Below are 24,046 nucleotides of genomic sequence, written 5' to 3' on the forward strand. Positions count from 1 at the left end.
CTCTGAGTCTCAGACTGCTCCTTCACACCAAAGTGCTCAGTCAGGGTTAGGTGAGAAAATGCATGTAACGTGCTTAAGCCCAGCACTTGAATGTGGCAGACACTCAATAAATGGTTATGTATTTAACATAATTTAATTCTTTCAAGGAAATTTTCAAATTTCTATCAAAATAAATTCGTTTCAAATAAGAGTGGCTTGAAAGAAAAAATACAGTTGGCCATTTTTATTTTACAGTAAAGTTATATTATACATACCTTTCACTTCCAAACAAAGCTACAAAACCCATAAACCACTGACTGGCAAAAGTAGCAAACACATTTTGTCCTCAGTGATAAAATAAGAACACTTAGTTGTCAAAATGAAAAACAGCAACTCTTAGCTGCTACCATGCAAAGCGTTCTCAAGTCCTGTCTCACCAAAAAAGGGTCAATATGGTAGAAAAGACAGAGTGAGAGTGTCTTTAATCAAGTAAAAGTTTCAGCCAAGGTGGGCATATGGCTCTGAAAAGAACCACATTTAGACCACAGATAATGACTCTATTACCTACTAGATGTAATACACGGTGGGCAAAATAAAAAGTAGCCCAATATTAATCCTGCAACAGCAGTCCTGGTTACCTAGTAAATGTCATAGTGATGCGCTCTGGGATTTGTGCCAGTCACATTAGATGTATTATTTCTAGTCCATGCAAGTGTGCAAAATAGACATTGCTATCCCCAGTGAACTAGGAAGAAACCGAAGTTCAGAGAGGTTACCTGCCTGCTCAAGGTCACTTCATTGGTAAACACCAGAGTTGCATTCAAACGGTATCTGATGCCAAACCCACTCCCCCTTCACTAGTCCCCATTTCTTTCTTTTTAGGACATGCAGATGTGGGTAAGAATCTTCCCCAATGCTTTGAAATGTCATAAACTGATGTTAGTCCCCTTCTCTCTCTCTCACGTCTTCTATTTTCTCTCAAATCATTTGCATTTTCGTCCTCCCGGCTTCAGTCGTCATTCTCAAACTCCAATTCACTCATTACTTAAGTCTCTAAAACCTGGTCTTGTGTCCCAGCTCTTGGTAAGGCAGGTGGGAATTTTAAAAGGTCAAGGTAAGTTTTCCAATCTACTTGGATGCAGTGAACTGTATAACATGCCTGGGTCTTCTACCTCGGACTTAAACAAAAGGCTCACAGATACTGAGCAATTCTCTTCCCTGGTGAACCAATATTGGGGAGTTCCAATTTACAGGGACGACTAAGGCAGGTACAATGTGTGGAATCACACATATTCGCGCATGTCATATATATTTAACAGAATGTTTAACTGAGTCATATTTTCAAAAGTTATCTATCTTTTATTCAGGAAATAAATCTTAAGGCAGGGTTTTACATAAAGAGTTTTTATGTCTGTTCCATTTTTAAAATAGAACAGAATTAAACAAAAACAGCTTGATAAATTTCACCTTTCAACTGCACGATGTATGTACTTCAGTGAAAATGTCCATTTAATAGACAACATCTAATTGATGTTTGTATGTCCTAACTTTGCGCTTGAAAACGAGTATCCCTACTACGCATTGCCTATACCCGTGGGGCTAAATTACTGAGGTCTGTGAACCACTCTGTTGTACATGAAGTTCCCCAGTACTCCAAAATGCAAGTATCACCCTTCTAAGCACTGTATACCCCACTAACACTATTGATCCTATGACAAACTATTATAAAAACCATTATCCTGATTATTACATATGATGAAAGCAAATCACAGAGATGTTAAGTAACCCAAGATTACCCAGCTGGTTAAAAAAAAAAAAAAAAAAAAGATAGCAAGACATCAAATCCAAGAGCTCTGACTCCTCAGCCCACATCCACTACATTTCACTGCTCACCATATATAAGCACATTCATTGGCAGAGAGCCAATGAATATATAGGTATAGACCTATATATTTATTGATCACCTACTACAGTATATGCCAAGCACTTAGCACTGGAGATGAAAGAATTTTTTAAAAGGCTGGTCCTGAGCTGAAGGAGAACTTTTTTTTTTTTTTTAAAGCAAATTCAGGGTAGGTTGAAAACAAAGAAGAAACCAGATACAATATGTTTTCATGCTCAGGCAAATGGGCCATTCTACGTCTCAGGGGAACATAATGCAAAGGACAACTAACTTGAATAACCATGTCACCCTTAGAAGCACCAAACGTGTTTGTTTTAAATAACTGTAATACACTTATCTGGAATAGGAGCATAGAAGACATCATATGAACCTTTTCTTGATGGTTTCTGGTCATCACTGGGAAGACCAGGAGCACTGCAATAATGTAATACAATGTTTTAAGAATGAGGGACTGTTTGCCCCTACTTTTTAAAAAAAATTTAAATAGTTACATCCCTCTCCCAGATCTTACTGCACAAGGTTACTGCCTACCTCTAGCAATCACACCCTCTCCTAATCTGACATGATATAAAGAGAGTTAATTAGTAACCAGACTTGAATTCTAAATTTAAATTGTCAGGGAGGGTCCCTTCTCCAGAGTAAAGTACTTGGATTTATTCCAGTCTGCCTATTTCCTTTGATGTTCATTTAGGTACAACAAAAAAGGAGCTAATTATAAAAACAAATTCTGCCAATTTCAAAATTTTACCCATGGCGACCCTGGGAAGAGAAAATGATCAAATATCTCAAACAGGGACTGTTATGATAACAACAGCTAAGGTTGAAGGAGCAGTACCTACCATGTGCTAGGTATGTGCTAGGAGCTTCACAGGTATTAATTATTTTATCCTCACAGTATTTTATAAAATAGGTCACTCTAATCTCCATTATATAAATAAGAAAAATGAGGCCCAAGATCACACAAAAAGTTGCAGGGCTAGAATTTGAATCACATGCTTGGGGTAAAAGAAAAAAGCCTCAAATGTCTTTGCAGCCAAGCCAGCGAAGTAAACGTGTGAATCAGCTCAGTCTTAAGATTACAGAGCTGTGGTTCTCGACCTTGACTGCACATTGCAATCACCTGGGGAGATTGCCAGGTGGGTTCCACCCCACAGATTGTGAGTTAATTGGACTGGGAGTTGCCCCCAGGTGATTCTAATGGACAGTCAAAGCTGAGAACCACTGTTTATAGACACACAAAATGGTGCATGGCCCCAAAAGCATTTTTGCTTTTTTTTTTTTGGCTGCTTGGCGAGGAACGTGGGATCTTAGTTTCCTGACCAGGGATCTAACCCGCGCCCCCTGCAGTGGAAGCTCCAAGACTTAACCACTGGATCGCCAGGGAAGTCCCAAAAGCAGTTTTTTAAAAAAAAATTCTAAGTTAACTAAACACTGAGCTGGTCAAAGGTTGTTACTACTGCCTCTGCCACCAGAGGTAACCTCTGCCCCACTCCTCAATATAATTAAGGAACACTATGGATGGAAGATAGAGAGGCTGGCAGACACAGACATTTGTTTTTAGTGGACGGAGCATTGCCAAAGTCTGGAACTTTCCCCATGTAACCCCTGCCATTTCCTATTTATGGAACTGTTCTACTCCAAAATACACTTGGAGTTAGACATAACCTACTTTCAGAATAATGTCTGGTGTACAACCCATTATTAAACTGAAGATGACCTAAATATGTTCATTTAACAAACGTATACCTTCAGATTACATGGCCAAATTACTTAACGTTTTTCAAGAGGCATTTTTTAAAAAAAGAAGGCCACTCATAATTAACTCTGATTTTAATCCAAGCCAGGTCAAGAGATCTCACATAACTAAACAAGTCTTAAGAATGGAGAGTTTAATGTCCTAAAAACAAATCTATACGTGTACATAGCACTGCTGAGTAAAATGTCATTTGTCATTGGAAAAGGGAAGCAAAAGCTGCGTACCATCAGAAAATCTTCATTAAATGGCCTGCAGATATGAAATCCAAAATAAATGCTACAGAATAGAATTGTGAAAAACGAAGAATTGTAAAAAAAAAAAAAAAAAAAAAAAGAAGAAGAAGAAGAAGAAGAAGAAACTGTAGCCTACTTGGGAAATAATTCTTCACACATAATCATACTGCAACTGTGCAGCACCACAATTCAAGAGGAAATGGCAAAAGACTAAATTAAGAAATGGACTGTAAGGCCACTGGTTCAAACTAGCTACAACATTTTTTTTTCATCTACTGCAGCAAAGCAAATGTTGTGTATTTTAATGGTCTTGTATTACCACTTACCACCCCTCTCCCCCACTACCACCACCAAAAGAAGGCAAATAAAAGGAGAAAAAAAAACTGAGATGGATTTTCTAAATGGAATACTGCAAATAAAGGCCATGACTCAGAAATCAGGGCCTCCTCAGTCAATGAGTTCCAGCACTGGGAGTTTAGGCAAATGTGCTACTTGGGCAAAATATTTCATTGCTGTTACTTGGTTTTTTTCAAAAAGCAGACAAGAAAGTGAAGTCTGAGAAAGCAGACAAAAGTGCTTGGGACTAGTTTTCTCACCACAGGTAAAATTTGTTTGTTGACTGAATAAGTATATACATTGACCCCCTCCTGAGTGTCAGGCACTGTGCAGTGCTGAGGATGTATTGGTGAATGTGACAGTACCTGCTCTCACGACTCTCCTGAACTAAGAGAACAAGGCATCATCCTTGCATAATCCACCATATACACCCTTCCAGTCACGTGTGTGAAAACCCAGTCCTGCCATTGTACTACTGGATGGCAAATTTTTCCCTTGGTCTAACTGCTGCTGGTGTCTTCTAAGTAAACAAGTAAATAAATAAATATCCATATTTTGCATACCAACAATAACTCATGGGTAAATTTCAACAAGTTTTAAAGAAAAAAAATTTTAAAGTAAGACTGAATCAAAACAGATTTTCCTTTTGAGCAAAGCCCAGCTCACGTATTTTCATTGCCTGTGGCTACACAGCTTCAGTAAGCTAAAAATACTTCCTTTGTTTCTAAATTGGGAAAAGCAAATAAGACCAAGAATCAGCTGTGTATCCTTTTCTCTCATATTTTTTTTTTTACTAGAAAACATTCAAAATAGCTAAAGCAACGAAAAGGTATCTGTTTTATATTTGTACAAATATACAATAACAGATACTATCCATGCAGCTTGTATCTTCCTAGTAATATGAAATAAGCTATGTTTGCATGATCAGCAAGGACTGTCAACATTTCACTACTCACAGCCCTTTACTATTTTTACTTTTTTTGGTGGAGAGAGGGCTGCATAAGTGTTGAAAACTAACCACAAGTACAAGAAAAAGCTTTCAAAAAAAATGTAAAGGACGACTCTGCTCTTAAGAAGGCCACATGGTGCTTACTTTGCAGTCATGCATCATTTATGTTCCCGAAATTTACGTTAAATGGGATTCTAACATAGAAGGATAGGAGCTTTCGGTCTTTCTGCAGGTATTGCTCACGTTGTGTTTGCTGTGTGTCTGGCAAAGTGAAAAACCAGGTTTCTCCTCTTGCACTTCTCAAGGCTAGCTGTAACTAACACACACACACACACACACACACCCTACCTACCTCTCCGGGACAAACTGAAAGTTACTCAGTTTAATAAAACTTTTTTTTTCTTTTTCCAAAAACATACCTGCAGGATGGTGAACAGTAGCGTGGACTTTTCCAACACATCCAACATCTCTAAAGTCACACTAGTGAGTTAACAGAAATAAGAAACTAGCAGGTCTAGGCTCCATTCGACTGGGCCATTAGTTTGGACCACCGGGTCATGGCTTAATTTCCCTTGAAGAAACAGCACAGTTTGAGAAATCTCGGCCAAACTCCCCATTTCTTAGGCTACTGACAACGTCAACTGGAAAGCAAATGCCTAGAAACCAGGAAACCGTGCCCCTCCGGATGGGCTGGCAGGAGCGGAGGCGGGGATCCTGGCTTCTCTGCCCGGATTGCAGCTGGGCCTTTGACAAGGGCTGGGGTAAAAGACTCAGTGTGTGCCCGCCCATCCATCGCCCAGTGGGACCTGGGCTGGCGCTGCCAATTTCAAATGTAACCACCGGAGGAAGCGGGAGGATGCGGATGTGTCATCTCTGACACTACGGGGTCCGGCGGGGCTTGCCTCTGATGTCCCTGAAGGTCAGAGGTGGTGCCCGCGGTGCCAAGAGCTCATCAAAACCACTTTTCCAGCCGGGGCGGGAGGCGCGGGGCAAAGTTGGCCACCGGCCGCGCGCGTCCCGTTAACCGTACCTTGTAACTGGGCGGAAAGGGACTCCTGGTGCTGCTGGTACTTGAGGGCCACCGCTTCGGCTTTCCGCAGCTGTGTCTGCAGCTCGTAGTAGAGCATCGCGCCATAGAGAAAGCCGAACACCACGGTCAGCAGCAGCAGCGTCTGGAAGATCCGCTTCTGCTTTCGGGAGCACATCCCGTTTCCCATAGTCCCGTCGGGACCCCGCGCCGCGGCCGTCCTCGCCGCCGCCGTCCCTTCCTCCCCTCGGCCCGAGCGGGCGCCTCAGCAGCGGCCGCCGCAGGAGGTGGCCGGACGCAGCATGAGGAGGAGACGCGAGACACAAAAGCTGGGCCGGAGGGGAAGTGGCGCCCGCTCAGCCACCGCGCGCCGCGGGGCGTGCAGCCATCGACGCCGCCGGGGCAGCCGCCGCCGCCAAACTTTGGCGAGGCTGTGTCTCCGCGAGTGCCTGGGCCCGGGAGGGGGCCCTCCGCATACTTCTGAGCGGGCTGTCCTCGCGCCGGTCCGCAGATGCCGCCTGCCTTGTTCCCTCCTCCCCACTTTTTGGCCCGGCTGCCCCCGGCGGCGCTCGGAGTCCCGCCTCTGCCGCTCCCCGCCCCCTCGCGGCGGCTCCCACGGCGCGACTTTGTTGCCACCAAAAGGAGGGGGTGCGCGCCCAACAAAGGGAACCGGGCTCCAGGCGGCGCCTCGGCGCGCGGCCCGCGGGGGTGAGTAGCTGGGTGGGGGCCGGCTGCCCCGGCCGGGTTTGGGGGACGGCGGGCCGGTGTCACTGACGGGGCTGCGGAGCCTCGACCGCCGCCGCCTCCCACCTAACTTACGTGTCACCCACAGCCCCGCTATTCTGGCCAACGGGATTCCGGGAGGAAGTCCCACTCGGGCTCCCCGCTCATTGGGCCCGTCAGAGCCGCCGCTCCCTCCCTTCGGGGAGGCAATGCCGGGCTCGATTGGACGTCCGCTTTGTCCGTCCGACCCCGGGGCCGCGCCTTCCCTCGAGCGCGGGGGCCGGCGAGGGGCTCCGTGGGCCGCGCGGCCGCCTGGCGCCGGGGTACGCCCACGTGGAGTGCTGGTGGCGGGGAGAGGCCGCGGAGCCAGCGGCGAGGAGGTCGGAGTGCGCTGGAGACGCGTCCCGGCTGACGGCTGGGAGAGATACGGGTGTGTGTGTGTGTGTGTGTGTGTGTGTGTGTGTGTGTGTGTGTGTGTGTGTGTGTGTGTGTGTGTGTGTGTGTGTGTGTGTGTGTGTGTGTGTGTGTGTGTGTGTGTGTGTGTGTGTGTGTGTGTGTGTGTGTGTGTGGTCCTGCCCTTGGAACGCACGTGGGGAGAGGAGTACAGTGTATAAAGTGGGAGAGAGTGGATAGGAACAGCTGTGTACACTCCACCAAGCACCCTTTCTTTCCCTGTCCAGTGGGCAGATGCGGCAGGCACACGGGATAGCTACAAGGTCAGCACAATTTTCTTGTGAACCGGAGGTGCCTTGTCTGCTGAGTCTTGCCCCATCCAGTGTACTATCACGGATGCGTGTGTTCTCACAGATGGCAAGACCCAAGTCCGGAGACTCGAGCGCGCTAGCATGCTAGACTTACCGCTCAAGTGTACACGTGGGTTGGGGAAATCAGCTTGTCTTTGGCAGAGGGGAAAGAAATGATCTCATATGTTTTCCCTGGCTGCAAATAGAGTAATTTTAAAACAAATCTTACAGGCTGAAATGAGTATGCATTTATTTTGTCATATGTATTTGTTCTATTGTTGGCAAAAATACATCAGTTACACTGCTGTTACATTTTAAAGGCCAACAAAGTTTCCCTATGTAAAAACAAGTAAAACGAACATAATAACTACAAACCTCTTCAAAGAAAATCCATAGTACATTTGTTCTTTCTATGTACTTGAGGGAAAAAAATTGAGGTTATGCATAAATGATAATTTTGCTTCTGCTCTTGACCTAAATTCTAAAAAAGTAAATTATTTCTTAAGTGCCTCAGTAATGTCATGGAATTTATCACATACTGCATACTTTTTAAGATACTTCAACCAGATTTTAGTTATCACTATCAATAATGGCCAGTGAGTACTCAAAATGAGGGTAGATCTGTTTAGCCACAAATACAACTTAAAGACAGCCCCCGGTGCAGAAATTTTTTAGTGTTAAAAGCCATAAAAGAAACCAAATTTACAACCTAGCTATCCTGTGACGTTTATACTACCATGAAAACTAAGTGTGCCTGGCATGTGCTTTTCCCTAATAAACGATAACTTACATTATATTTTTTAAATGCTTTCATTTACTATCTCATCACAGCCAGGTTAAGTATTTGGCTCACATACTGGTAAATAAAGAAAGCAAAGCTTATTAAAGTACTGTGATAGCTCTAGGACCTTCTAGAAAGCTAGGAGCGCAACAGGATTATAACCCGGGTCACAATCTTCTTCTTTCGATCTCTTTCTCCTATAGAAGCCAGGTTCTCATTCTTTTTAAGCAAGTTATATAAACAAATTATATCTGGTCCATTACCGTGAGAACCTAATTTAAAGAGAAAAAGGTCTGAAGTTTTAGTTTTTGTCCTGTCATGTAAATATTACGTAACGTTACTTGTTATTGAATTTACCACTGTTTAAATTTCACTCTTTCAATGTGACTCGAGACTGGAAACTGAGACTGGGTAATTCCTGTGACCTTGTCAGAATTCCTCGTAACTAAAAATTCCTCACCGTTGTCAGTGTACAATTTGCTAAACAAACTCTTCCTCCAAAAAAAAACTACCCAAACTGCTCTGGAAGAAATTAAGTTTTATAGCAACAATCCTTGCCCATACATGAATAGAAAATTATCCTAGACACAAAAGAAAAAGAAACTGTCTAGAGGACTGGGAAATTATTGCTCATATATTACACAGTATGCAGTATTTGGTTGTTTTTTAAAATCTTTGGAAAATTCCTATGCTTCCAGAATACATGATTACTCATTTTAAACCTCTGATTTCTTCCCAAAGTCTGATTTCAGACTCCAAAGGTATTCTTTGCCTAAAGCTGCTGGCTAACTCTACAGAATATAATAAATGTAGGTCATAAAACACAACTCAATATTGCAGTCATAAAATTTGAAAGAGAACAAAAATTATTACCTGAACTTATCCATTATTTCAAATTCAAGAAGGGTATGTAGAAGTACATAAAATCACTAATGGCAGCGTCTTCACAGTGTTACTTTTTCAGGTTGGAGTGTGCTGCTAGTTTCTTGAAAATATCAGTGTAGAGCTTTTCAAAGGCCAACATTGGGGAGGCTATTCAAGGTCTATAAATTGAATTTACATAACATTGCCTTTAGGCAGAGCTTGAAATAGATGAGCTATTCATACTGGTCTTGCTAGCTCTGTTTTAAGTTCTATCTTATTTTTGTTTCTAGCATTTAAACAATAGTATGTAATTATATTTCTGTATGCCATATATTTAACAATATAGTATGTAAAATTTAAAAAAATGTAAATCTTGAGGAATTTCACCAGTTTAATGTTTTATTCCTAAGACAGGAAGAAATTAGAGAGATTCAAGATCTTACATTTGAGAAGGGCTAAGGCAACATTTGGGAGCCTTAGTATTCTCTCCAGTTTTAGTAAATTTGTCATTCTAACAAAATTTGTTCATTTTCAAAATAGGGGAAGGCAAGAAAATTATAGTCAAGAGATACAGCTAATTTATAAAAATAGATGACTTTAAATTAATAATGTTTAGGATCCTAGAGCAAGTTTTTCATTTAAATCTCTTTACAAATTGAATTCAATATTTTTTAATTTGCAAGAGAAATCAACACTTAAGATGATGAATTTTAAATCATATTTTAAAAATATATAACTAGGTGTGGTGATGGGCATTAACTAGACATTGTAGTGCTCATTTCAAATAAATGCATATATCAAATCATTATATTGTACCTCTGAAACTAATATGATGCTGTATGTCAATTATACTCAAATAAAAATAAGTAAATAAAATTTTAAATGGCGTTTCGGTATTAATAAACGAGTTTTAACCTTTTCACATGAAAACTGCTGAAATCAACTATCTTTTTTTCTCTATAGGAAACTTCACTCTTTATCTCTGCCTTTTGGCTAGCACCTAATTAGCACACAGGCTTCCTGCATGCCACCTGTACCTGCCTGTTTCCAGGGGTAAAGGAAGCTACGTTCAAGGTATTCTGTCTTTTTGAGGATTCTGTGAGAGATGTTTTTAGAACTCCTTTTTACAAGATTTTGCTCATGACCTGGTGGTAATTGTTAGTAGATTAACAAGGTAAGCCTGTGGCTAAACGCTTAACAAAGCAATTGAAACCCCGCTCAATGTGTCTTGGTGCCTTGCTTTGGTCTAGCTCTAAGCCGCCACGTGGGTAACTTTGAACTATTTAAGGAGTTAGAGGAGAGTAAAGGGGAAAGTAGATGATTAGATGAAAAGTAAAATGCTTTTCAATAACAGAAACCACACCATCAGCACCACTGGTAAATACTTTGTGAGCACACTCTGATAATGGAGGAAATGATTTAGAAGGTTCTACTTGCCACCAGATGTGTAGCTAAAGAAACAGAAATTATCATTTCAAACTTCTTTAACCTTCTAAAGCAGGACCATCCAGCATACTCTAAACTCTTCCAAATTCTAAGATGGCACAAGAAATTATTTTGAATTTGTTGCTTAATGTTTATTATGGCTAACATATTAATTTTAGAAAATAGTTTAGTTCCATAGAATGTTAGAATGAATGGAAAGGGACCGTAAGTGAGACTCAGAAGTGAAGCGAACTTCCCAAATCTTCTGCTGCCTGGTTCAGGCAGCTTTTCACTAGCTCGTTGCCTTCAGTAACTCAAACACTTCAGATAAGCAGGTGGACCGCGGAAAAGATCAGTGGCCAATGAAACATACATCTTTAAATGTTCCCCTCTAAACGTATAGTTTGTTGGAGTCCTTTGTATTAAAGAGGTGTTTGGTTTATCCATGACCATTTTATAGAATTGGTATTATAATTTTATATGTTATATGATAGGTATTTATAGTAATTTCTTAATCGTCATGAGACATGGCTGGTCATATTTATGATGTATCTAATGCTGAGTCCTGGGTCAGATATTCTATATTCAGTTTCAGAACTGTTCCTAAAGGAAATCGTAACCTGCTTCATAAACATTCTTTATGCTCTAGTTTCCAGGAACATTTTGAGTCAAAACAAAGGGACTATCAATGTTTTTACTTAGAAATAAAGTAGAGCAAATTTTCAAATAAATAGGAAGAATCGAGTTACCTCAGGATTAAGTTCAGCTCAAATAAAAATTGTGAAATAGAAACATTTGTCTTGTGTTATTCTGCTCCTTCTCATTCTGTTCTCTAGTTCAACTCCAACTCCTGGCATCCAACATCCTAATAATTGCCTTTAGTTTCCCAGAATCCTTGCCTTTGACTGTGCCCTTCACTCCTCACCACCCACCCATGTACATATAATACATTGGACTTTCCTTCTTGAAGACAAAGTATACTAATCTAAAATAATCCTTCCACCAGTCTTGAGAGGAAGTTCAAGATGGCTGTGTAGAAGATCCTGAATTCACCTCCTCCCATGGACACACATATGGAACAAGTCCCTCTGAAAGAGACCTGAAAACTAGCTGAGCAGCTCCTCCACAACAAAGGATAAAAGAGCCACATCGAGACAGGTAGGAGAGGGAGAGACACATTCTCACCAGAAACCTCACCCCCTGCACAGAGAGCCCCAATCTGTAGGGGTCTCACAAATACGGAGCTTTTCCCTGAGAAATGAAGCTCTCATGCACCACATCAGACACCCTAACCCCTGGGACCTGCACCGGAGAGAAGAGCCCCCCAAACGTCTGGCTGTGAAAACCAATGGGGCTTACATCCAGGAGACCCAAAGGGCTGCAGGGAACTGAGATTCCTCTCTTAGAGGGCTTGTGTGGAAACTAACGTTCCCAGGGACCCAATGCAAAAGCAGCAGCTTGAAAAGCTTGTAGGCTGAATGTGAAGGAGGTTCATTTGCTAATCTTAAAGCATTAGGGTCAGGGTCCTGACCCGCAGCTCTCTCTTTTTGCACTCTCCCTCTACCTTGCTAGCATTGCAGGCATGTGCAATCACAGCCCTCTCCAGCTTCCCCACTAAAGCCTGAGGGTGTGCCCCATGCCTGTGCTCTCCCACTCCCTTGCAAAAAACAGTGGGTGCTCCCCAACCCTGTGCTCTCTCACTGCCTCGATAAAGCTGGTGGGCATGCCTTGACCCTGCACTCCCCTGCTGCCTCACTAAGGCTGTAGGCAAACGTGATCCACACAGGAAACGTTCCTTGATTGCCTGGCTCTGGTAGCTGGAGCTTGCATTTCTGGGCCCCACAGGACCGAAACAATTGGAGAGACAGTTCTTGGCAGGCTACCAGTCCCAGGGCACTGCACAGACATCAGACTGAAACACACCCCAAGTCTGCCTGTGAAAAAGGCCTATTTACTTGTCCCAGAGCATCAGCTTGTGGGTCAGGCTTCGTGTTTGCCACACATCTAGAGGCTACAGAGGTGCTCTCAGGAATGAGGCTGGAGGAGCCATCTTTGTGTTCTCCCTTGGCCTCACTACAGCTCACTAGTACATCCCAGAAAGGAGCTTATGTACTCATCTAGAGCCCCAATTTTTGCAACTGTAACCCATGGGACACTTGCAGATCACCTGGTCTGGAGGCCAGCAGGGCTTACGAACGAGGTGCCATTCATAGGACTGTATATGTTGGCATACTTAAAAAAATGCTGCCTGAGTGTCTGGCTTTCAACAGGCTGACTGAGATTTCTCCTCTTCACACATGCTCAACAAATGGGACCTATCAAGCATAAATTAGGCTGCTCAGACAATCAAAATGTTTGAGAGAAAGCCAAGAGCTAGGACAAGGTTGAGCTAGAAAGGTTCATCTCCTATACAAGGCCAATCCTTAAGACTGGGAAAGGTAGTTGTTGCATCTAATACATAAAAACTAACACAGAGTCAAGCAAAATGAGGAAACAGAGGAATATGTTCCAAAAGAAAGAAGAAGATAAAACCTCAGAAAAAGGACTGAAATGGAGATAAGTAATCTACCTGATAAAGAGTTCAAAGTACTGGTCATAAAAATGCTCACCAAACTGGGGGGAAGAATGGATGAACACAGTGAGAACTTCAACAAAGAGACAGAAAATGTAATGAAGTACCAAACAGAAGTCACAAAACTGAAGAAAACAACAACCAAACTGAAAGAATACACTAGAGGGCTTCAACAGCTGACTAGATGAAACAAAGAACAGAACAGCAACCTGGAAGACAGGGCAGTGGAACTCACTTAAACAGAGCAGCACCCTCCCCAAAAAGGAAAGAAATTAAAAAATTGAAGATAGCCTAATGGACCTATGGGACAACATCAAGTGGAAAAACATTTGCATTATAGGGGTCGGAGAAGGAGAAGAGAGAGAGAGAAAGGGAGCAGAAAACTTCTTATTTGAAAAAAATAATGGTTGAAAACTTCCTTAACCTGGGGAAGGAAACAGGTATGCTGGTCTAGGAATCACAGAGAGTTCCAAATAAGATGAAACCAAAGAGATCCACACCAAAACACATTATAATTAAGATATCATAAGTTAATGATAAAGGTAAAAATACTTATTACATACAAGGAAACCCCCATAAGACTATCAGCAGAAACTTTGCAGGCCAGAAGAGAGTAGCATGATATATTCAAAGTGCTGAAATAAAAAAACTTCCAAGCAGAATACTTTACCCAGCAAATTTATCATCCAGAATTGAAGGAGAGACAGAGTTTTTCAGACAAGCAAAGCTAAAGGAGTTAATCACCACTAAACTGACCTTACAAGAAATTTTAAAGGGGATTGTTTTTTTTTTAATTTGTCATTCCCTTTTTTTTTCTTCTCATAATATTTTTTTTTCACACACACACACTGTATTTTATTTTTACAAGAGATAAATAGACTGACACCAAGCATTGTACATGGATGACCACAACAAAAGCAACAATGACTGCAATTACCACACATGAAACACACTCATACTATGTCATAATATTGACATTCAGTCCAGTAATCCTCCACTGTAACAGCTCTAAAGGGGATTCTTTAAGCTGAAAAAAAAGGGCACTAATTCATAACAAGAAAACATGTGAAAGTAAAATTTTCACTGGTAAAGGTAAATATATAGTAAAGGTAGTAGATTAATCATATAAAGCTAGTATGAAGTTTAAAAGAGAAAAGTTGTAACAATAACAATAACTACAATAATTAGTTAAGGGATATACAGTGAAATGTGACATCAAAAACAAAATGTGTTGGAAGAGAGTAAAAATGTGGAGTTTTAGAATATGTTCAAACTTGGTATCAACTTATGAAAGACTGATATCTATATCTATATCTATCTATCTATCTATATATCTCAGTATACACACACACACAAACACAGGCTGTCATATGTGAACCTCAAAGAAAAAAAACGGGGCTTCCCTGGTGGAGCAGTGGTTGAGAATCCGCCTGCCAATGCAGGGGACACGGGTTCGAGCCCTGGTCTGGGAAGATCCCACATGCCGCAGAGCAACTAAGCCCGTGCGCCACAAGTACTGAGTCTGCGCTCTAAAGCCTGTGAGCCACAACTACTGAGCCCGCGCCTAGAGCCTGTGCTCCGCAACAAGAGAAGCCACCGCAACGAGAAGCCCACGCACCGCAACGAAGAGTAGCCCCCGCTCGCCGCAACTAGAGAAAGCCTGTGGGCAACAACGAAGACCCAATGCAGCCAAAAATAAATAAATAAATTTAAAAAAAAACCAAAAAAAAAACCTATACACAAAAAAACAATTAGAAAGGAATCTTAACATAACACTAAAGAAAGTCATCCAACCACAAAGGAATAGAGCAAAAGAAGAAGAACAAAACAGAGAGGAACTTCAAAATAGAAAACAATTAACAAAATGGCAATAAGTACATAACTATCAATAATTACTTTAAATATAAATGCTCCAATCAAAGCACAAAGTGGCTGAATGGATTAAAAGACAAAAAAAGATCCATCTAAATGCTGCCTACAAGAGACTCATTTCAGATGTAAGGACACACAGACTCAAAGTGAACAGATGGAAAAAGATGTTTTATGCAAATGGAAACTAAAAGAAAGCTGGGGTAGCTATAATTACATCAGACAAAATAGAGTTTTTTAATGCCCCAAAGATGGGCATTGCATAATGATAAAGGGGTCAATTGAATAAGAAGATATAACATATGTAAATATGCACATAAAATCAGAGCACCTAAATATATAAAGTAAATATTAACAAACCTAAGGGCAAAATTGACAGCAATATAATAAGAATAGAGGACTTTAATACCCCCTTATGTCGATGGATAGATCATCCAGGCTGAAAATCTATAAGGAAACATTTGCCTTAAATGACACATTAGACCAGATGAATTTAATAGATGTATAGAGAACATTTCATCCAAAAGCAGCAAAGTGCATATTCTTCTCAAATGTACATGGAACACTCTTTAGGATAGATTATATTTTAGGCCACAAAACAAGTCTCAATAGATTTAAGAAGATCATTTCAAGCATTTTTTCCAACCATAATAATATGAAAGCAGAAACCAATTACAAGGAGAAAACTTCAAAAAATCACAAATATGTGGAGATTAAACAACATGCTACTGAACAACCAATAGGTCAATGAAGAAAGCAAAGGAGAAATTAAAAAAATACCTTAAGATGAATGAAAATGGAAATACAACATACTAAAATCTATGTAATGCAGCAAAAGCAGTTCTAAGAGGGAAGTTCATAGTGATACAGACCTACCTCAGCTAACAAAAATCTCAAATAAATGAACAACTTTATACCTAAAGGAACTAGAAAAAGAAAAACAAATGAAGCCCAAAGTTAGTAGAAGGAAGGAAATAATAAAGATTAGAGCAGAAATAAATTAAACAGAAACTGAAAAGACAATTTAAAAAAATCAGTAAAACTAAAAGCTGGTTCTTCGAAAAGATAAACAAAATTGACAAACCTTTAGCTAGACTCACTAAGAAAAAAAATAGGGCCAAAATAAATAAAATCAGAAATGAAAGAGGAGAAATTACAAATGATACCACAATAAACAAAGGATCATAAGAAACTACTACAAGCAACTGTATGCCATTAAAATGGACAACCTAGAAGAAATGGATAAATTTGTAGAAACATACAATCTTTCAAGACTAAATCATGAAGAAATAGAAGATCTGAATAGATTGATTACTAGTAAGGAGAATGAAACAGTAATCAAAAACCTTTCAAAAAACAAAGTCCAGGACTAGGCAGTTTCACTGATGAATTCTACCAAACATTCAAAAAAGATTTAATACCTATCCTCCTCAAATTCTTTGAAAAAATTGAATAGAAGGGAATGTTTCCAAACTCATTTTACAAGGCCAGCATTACTCTGATACCTAAAATGGACAAGGACACCACAAAGAAAGAAAATTATAGGCCAATATGCCTGATGAACATAGATGCAAACATCTTCAACAAAATACTAGCAAACTGAATTCAACAATACATAAAAAGGATCGTACATCATGATCAAGTGGGATTTATTCCAGGTATGCAAGGATGATTCAACATCTGCAAATCAATCAACATGATACAAAATGAAGGATAAAAATCATATGATCATCTCAATAGATGCAGAAAAAGCATTTGACAAAATTCAAAACCCATTTATGGTTAAAAAAATCAACTCAATAAAGTAGGTATAGAGGGAACGTTCCTAAACATATACATGACAAGCCCACAGCTAACGTCATACTAAAAGGTGAAAAGCTTTCAGCTCTAAAATCCAGAACAAGAGAAGTGTGCCCACCCTTGCCACTTCTATTCAACATAATATTGGAAGTCCTAGTCACAGGAATTAGGTTAGAAAAGGAAATAAAAGGCATCCATACTGGAAAGGAAGAGGTAAAACTGTCACTATTTGTGGATGACATGATTTTATATGTAGAAAACCCTGAAGACTCTACCAAAAAAACTGTTAGAACTAATAAACAAATCCAGCTAAGTTATAGGGAACAAAATCAGTATACAAATATTGGTTGCATTTCTATACTCTAAAATGAGTTATCAGAAAGAGAAATTAAGAAAACAGTACCATTTACAATTGCACTGAATACCTACAAATAAATTTAACCAAAAAGATAAAAAGATAAAAATAGATAAAAGATAAAATGTTAACGATGTTAACATTTAACATTGTTAAAATGTCCGTATTACCCAAAGCTATCTACAGATTCATTGCAATCCCTATCAAAATTCCATGACACTTTTTACAGAAATAAAGCAATTCTAAAATTTGTATGGACTACAAAAGATCTGAGATAGCCAAAGCAATCTTGAGAAACAAGAACAAAGCTGGAGGCACCATGCTCCCTGATTTCAAACTATATTACAAAGCTATAGTAATCAAAGCAGTATGGTATTGGCATATAAACAGATACATAGATCAATGGAACAGAATAGAGACCTCAGACATAAACCCATGCACATATGATCAATTAATTTGTGACAAAGGACCAAGGATACACAATGGGGAAAAACAGTTTCTTAAGTAATGGTGTTGGGAAAATTGGACAGCAACACACAAAAGTATGAAACTAGATCACTATCTTACACCATATACAAGAATTAGGTCAAAATGGATTAAAGATTTGAATGTAAGACCTGAAACCATAAACCTTCTAGAAGAAAACAGAAGTGACATTGGTCTTGACAGTGATTTTTTGGGTATGACTCCAAAAGCAAAGGCAACATAAGCAAAAATAAACAAATGGAACTACATCAAACTAAAAAGTTTCTGCCCAGTTAAAGGAGACCATCAACAAAAGAAAAAGGCAACCTATGAAATGGGAGAAAGTATTTGCCAATCATATATATGATAAGAGGTTAATATTGAAAATATATAAGGAACTCATACAAATCAAGAGCAGAAGAAAATCCAATTAAAAAATGAGCAGAGGACCAGAACAGACACTTTTCCAAAGAAGACATACAGATGGGCAATAGGCACATGAAAAGATGCTGAACATCACTAATCATCAGGGAAATGCACATCAAAATCACAATAAGATACCACCTTACACCTGTTAGAATGGCTTTATCAAAAAGACAAGAAATAACAAGTATTGGTGAGGATGTGGAGAAAAGGGAAACTTGTGTACTGTTGGTGAAATGTAAATTGGTGCAGCCACTATGGAAAACAGTTTGGAGGTTCCTGAAAAAGTTAAAAATAGAACTACCATATGATCCAGCAATTCTACTCATGGGTATTTGTCCAAAGGAAATAAAAACATTAACTCAAAAAGATCTTGGCAACCCCACTGTAATTGCAGTATTATTTATAATAGTCAAGATATGGAAATAATCTGTGTTCATTGATAGATGAATGGATAAAGAAGATGTGGTATCATATACAATGGAATACTACTAAGCCCTAACAAAGAATGAAATCTTGCCATTTGTGACAACACTGATGGACCTTGAGGGTATTAGGCTAAGTGAAATAAACCAGACAGAGAAAGACAAATACCACGTGATTTCACTTACACGTGGACTCTAAGAAATAAAACAAATGAACAAACAAAACAGAAAAAATACCCAAACTCATAATACAGAGAACAGATTGGTAGCTGCCAGAGCAGAAGTGGGTGGCAGGTGGGGCAAGTGAGTAAAGAGGATAAAGAGGTACAAACTTACAGTTATAAAATAAATAAGTCATGGAGATGTAATGTACAGTATGATGACTGTAGTCAATATTGTATTATTTCTTTGAAAATCACAAAGGGAGTAAATCTTAAACGTTCTCATCAAACGAAGGAAAAAAGTTGGTAACTTTGTACGGTGATGGATGATAATTCGACTTATTGCAGTGATCATTTCACAATATATATAAATATAAAATCATTATGTTGTACACTTGAACCTAATATTATATGTCAATTAAACCTCAATTTTTTACATGAAATTAATGTTGTTTATTAATTTAAAATATCAATGAAACTAAGAGTCAAACAAACAGAAAACAAAGTAGCGACAATAATAATATCTGAAAAAAATTTTCACTAACAACTCCTTCATTTAGCACAGCAACTATTTCCACTTTTGCATATTACGATCTATTTCTGATCTGCATAGTTATATTTTATTTAATTAAAATTATAAAACAGCATATTGTTTTATATAATGCTTTTTTTTATAGTTTTTTTTTAAGTATTTATTTATTTATTTATTTATTTATTTATGGCTGTGTTGGGTCTTCGTTTCTGTGCGAGGGCCTTCTCTAGTTGTGGCAAGCGGGGGCCACTCTTCATCGCGGTGCGCGGGCCTCTCACTATCGTGGCCTCTCTTGTTGCGGAGCACAGGCTCCAGATGCGCAGGTTCAGTAATTGTGGCTCACGGGCCTAGTTGCTCCGTGGCATGTGGGATCCTCCCAGACCAGGGCTCGAACCCGTGTCCCCTGCATTGGCAGGCGGATTCTCAACCACTGCGCCACCAGGGAAGCCCTATATAATGCTTTTTAATTACCACTACATTTATAATATTTTGGTTTCCTATATAGTCTTTTTTTTTTTTTTTTTTGGCTGTGTTGGGTCTTCGTTTCTGTGCGAGGGCTTTCTCTAGTTGTGGCAAGCGGGGTCCACTCTTCATCGCGGTGCGCGGGCCTCTCACCGTCGCGGCCTCTCCCGTTGCGGAGCACAGGCTCCAGATGCGCAGGCTCAGTAGTTGTGACTCATGGGCTTAGTCGCTCCGCGGCATGTGGGATCTTCCCAAGCCAGGGCTCGAACCCGTGTCCCCTGCATTGGCAGGCAGATTCTTAACCACTGTGCCACCAGGGAAGCCCCCCTATATAGTCTTAATCATTATACTTTTAAATGTCTACATATCTATCCTTTTCAATGATGTAACATGTACTTAGCTGGTCTATATTTGGACATTTGGATAGCTTTTTTTAAAAATAATTAACAGTGAATATTTTATAAATGCTGTATTTGGTTTTTTGTCTGTTTTCACATCTGCTAATTATATTTTTTAAGGATAAATTCCCAGGAATGCTATTTCTGAGACAATGTGTATAAACAACTTCGTGGTCTGAATAGTTATACTAATTTTTATGTGCATTAGCAGAATTTTTCATTCAACATCACATTATTTGCTAATTAAGTTTTGGCTTGTGTGATGTATTTGTTATCCTAGCACAAGTGATAAGTAAATTTAGGCTTATGAGATGGGGAAGAGTTGGATTAAAGGAATGCCAGAAAAAAGGCGATATGTGACTAGGAATTTTATTATGATGATGAGAGTTCCCTGTTGAAAGCATAAGAAAAACGTTCATGGACTAGGGACAGAACGATAGTCACAAACAGGTACAGGCAAAATGTAAATAGCAAGAAAAAAAAAACGAAACAAAAAACAGTTTCAATTAACATTAGTTTTCTTTTTAGTAAGCACATTGTCAATCTTAGATGGAGAATGATGCCTGGAAGCCAAAGATGGCTGCGTCTTCAACAGGAGATCAGGATGAGGGTTTGAAAAGAAATGGGACAAGAAACCTCAATTTTTAAAAATGCAAAAAAAAAAAGAAACAAATTCTTTCTCAAAATGCCCATTCCTTTCCTTTCCTTTTCCTCAGGTAATTACTTAATCAAAGGAAAGCAAATTGGATATATTAATTAATAGAAAGATGTTAAAGAATGCATTATTAACTTATTATTCCTCCCAGGAATTTTGTGGGAAAATGTGTTAAAGGGCTGAACTCTAAAGGCATAATCCTAGACAGCCTGGTAAAAAGAGGAGTGATAATTGTGGATAGAAAAGTTTGGATTTTCGCTATTTAGTTCCTGATTCTCCTGCCCAATTGTGAAGGAGCTTAGGAAAAATTAAAAGGTGACTCAAGATGCCTAATGCCTGGGTACAAATCCCATTTAAGTCACAAACCATCTATAAGGTCAAGGGTAAGTCAGGAGCCATTAATTCTCTCATTTGTCAAATGGAAGAGATAATCATATCTGTCCTATCTAGCTTAGAGGCAATTGCTTCAGAGAGAATAAACCCACAGGATTCAAGAGATTAGCAAAACTTTAGCCTTCATTTAGATAAAATTGAAAGCTGTAGTGGTACTTGCCATTGTCCACCTAAATTTGTACATTTCTGGGAAACTATAGTTGATTTTTAAAGTTAGCTTCAGCTACCCAATTAAAACTGATAGTTTTCCGATTATAATTGTCGATTGAGTTTCTTTCCTTTAATTGTTGAGAGGGGGGGTAAATTATGACTTCAAAACAGAGGAGTTTTCTTGTAATACACCAATTTGAACCAGATTTCTAATTCTTGGGTTGTAACTTATGGACTAACATTTTCATTATGCTTTAAATCTCAATAATTTTTGAAGTAGTTACTGTGGGCAAGGCACAGTGCAGGGAGGGCAGCAGAAGGTGAGGGTTTGATGATGAATGAACCTTGGACCCCTCTGTGAAGAGCTTGCAGATGTGGTGGTTATTTGTTTAAAGGCTACACTGAAGCTCTGGTTGGAAATTAAATTTCTCAAGGAGACAGCAAAGCAAGGAAAGAAGAGGCCTCATGATGTAATCAAGATATTTCTGACGAATGCCTCTTAGACAAGGCAACTGGGACAGGTTAATCAGTAGAGTCAGTTACAGCTGGGAAAAATAAGTGATGCATAAACATCTTAAAACATATAAATCTACTTTCCTTTAATTCTCTCTTGATGCAGGGTCAAGGTCTTTGCTTTGTGTGTGGATCTGTTGTTGGTTGGAGCTCACCTTCGTTTGTTAAACCATAGAGCATCATTCAGATTCCAGTTTTAGCTTTGTTGAGTGGTGCAAGAACTTAAAGACACGTGCATGGTAAGGTCACTCAATGTAAAATATGTCAAGATTTGAAAAATATTTTTCTTGGCCTTGTTTTTCACCTGATTTGACTGCAATTTTTCTTTAAGCTACCAACCATTATGAAGCTTTTCCAAACCACTCATATTAATTTTCATAGAAACAACTCTTTTTTTACTCTCATATCTCATTAGTTTATATAACATTTGATTAAATTGCATAATAAAAACAGCAAGTGTAATTGCATAAACAGTTTTTAGAATAAACTATTTGTCTCTACTGACTGAGCATATAGGTCAGTAAGTATACACAGATGGATTGGAGGTTCATTTTTTTGTGCCAGGAGCCTTCAGCCCTGAAGTGTGGTGGGGAAGGAACCCATTTACAGAGAGGGGAAGAGCCTCCCCTAATCCTGTGAATTAGTTACCTGGAGTTAAGGGCTTCTACTGTACATTCAAAGGCTAGTGAGATAAAAGGAGGAATTGGTGATTAAGAACAAGGTATGTGAGAGGAGTAACAGGGAAAGCAAAGGTGTTGGGAAGAGAGTACTTTGCAGAGAGAGGGGAGTCTTAACTGTTGGAGTTACAGAGAGGTCAAGTAAAGTTAACTGACTAGGGGTGGGGTGGAAGATTGCAGTACTTGGGGAATAAATGGGTGATAGATAATTAAGGGAAGGGAAGTAGTAAGAGTGGACTCTGCTTTTGTTATGTTTGGCTGAGAAGGAAGATAGATTGGGTGGAGTTTGAGGAAGAAACCAGGTTGAGAAAAAGTTTGGTTTTGGAGTTTGGGGTTTTGTTTTTGGATTAGCATACACTTAAAAACTTTGGAAAGGAGCTAGTAGAGAGGAGTAGGTTAAGAATGTAAAGGGCTACATTTAAATATATTAGAATATATGGAACATGATTTCTTAAGGCAGTGCCCTATTATAGATCATTTTCCATTTTAGAGGCTCAATAAATTATGGAATGAATGGTCTTCAGAGTTACCAAAAAGAAGAAAATTGAATACACTGCCTGGCTAATAGAAAAAGAAATTTGCTTGAGGACGTAAGGTAGTGTGTGCTTATATTAATTCACTTGGATTAAATGTGTACACCTGAAAAAATGGGCATGGTTGTCTGATAATATCTCAAGTAGAGAATCTGTAAAAATGTCTATTTATTTAAGAAAAGAAACTAACTCTGCTTTGAAAAGAGTAATTGGTCCATTAAAACCTGTTAGGTATCACTATCAGATATTATTTTTACTAAGAAGCTTATGGCATATGCAAATATTTTATAATGTTAAATGGAAAAAGTAGAATGTAAAATTGTACAAACAATATGATTATAACCATGTTAAAATACTTATATAAAAGGCAATTTGTTATATCTTAGTACTTTTAAGTGATTAAATGAAGCAGTGGGGTGGGGGGGAGCAGATATTTTTACTTACTCCTGAAAACCTATTTATTCTTTTCAGGATAATTATGCTTTTGACTCGTTTGTATTTTTTAACATTATTGAGCATATCCCCTGATCATACGATCTGTTTCTCTACAAGTAATGAGTTGATAGCACAACATGCAAAAAGAGGGCAAAATCCCTAGCACTAGGCTAGGGGGCCACATATTTCCCCTCCCTCTTCTCTCTCCCACTGGCAATCAGTTAAGTGCACTCTCCCACTGAGTGACTTCAAATGTGACTTCAGTATCCCTCTCAACATTTGTCTCTAACAATGATGCCTAACACTGTGCCTGGTACATAGTAAACATTGAATATATTTTTATTGAGTGAGTGAATAAACTTGGCACACAAGATGGAATCTATTTTCGATCTCTGCCATATGTCAAAGTAAATAACAGAGGGATTCACAAGATAAATGTTAAAGAGAGACATAGGAAAGAGAGAAAAAATTCGAGAAAAAAATGTAAGATAAAATTTATCTGATTTTAA

The 24,046-nt window shown here is 39.2% G+C and overlaps 1 protein-coding gene and 1 long non-coding RNA gene across 5 annotated transcripts in view; one reads left to right on the forward strand and one right to left on the reverse strand.

The window, feature by feature from the left end:
• The window catches only part of GOLIM4 (golgi integral membrane protein 4), a 74,815-nt gene extending 68,426 nt beyond the window's left edge, over positions 1-6,389 (reverse strand). For all 4 annotated transcript variants that reach the window (XM_028162677.2, XM_007197547.2, XM_007197546.2 and 1 more), the window contains exon 1: positions 6,187-6,389. In XM_028162677.2, the coding sequence (XP_028018478.2) occupies positions 6,187-6,373 (187 nt within the window). In that variant the 5' untranslated portion in view covers positions 6,374-6,389. The remainder of the gene's footprint in view (positions 1-6,186) is intronic.
• Positions 6,390-7,162: 773 nt separating this feature from the next.
• Positions 7,163-24,046, forward strand: part of LOC103009024 (uncharacterized) — a 35,941-nt gene continuing 19,057 nt past the window's right edge. The window contains exons 1-4 of the long non-coding RNA XR_009008192.1: positions 7,163-7,336; positions 10,258-10,368; positions 11,726-11,877; positions 21,999-22,131. This is a non-coding gene — a long non-coding RNA (uncharacterized LOC103009024). The remainder of the gene's footprint in view (positions 7,337-10,257; positions 10,369-11,725; positions 11,878-21,998; positions 22,132-24,046) is intronic.

This window comes from Balaenoptera acutorostrata, chromosome 4 (genome assembly GCF_949987535.1).
Source record: "Balaenoptera acutorostrata chromosome 4, mBalAcu1.1, whole genome shotgun sequence".
Lineage (NCBI taxonomy): Eukaryota > Metazoa > Chordata > Mammalia > Artiodactyla > Balaenopteridae > Balaenoptera > Balaenoptera acutorostrata.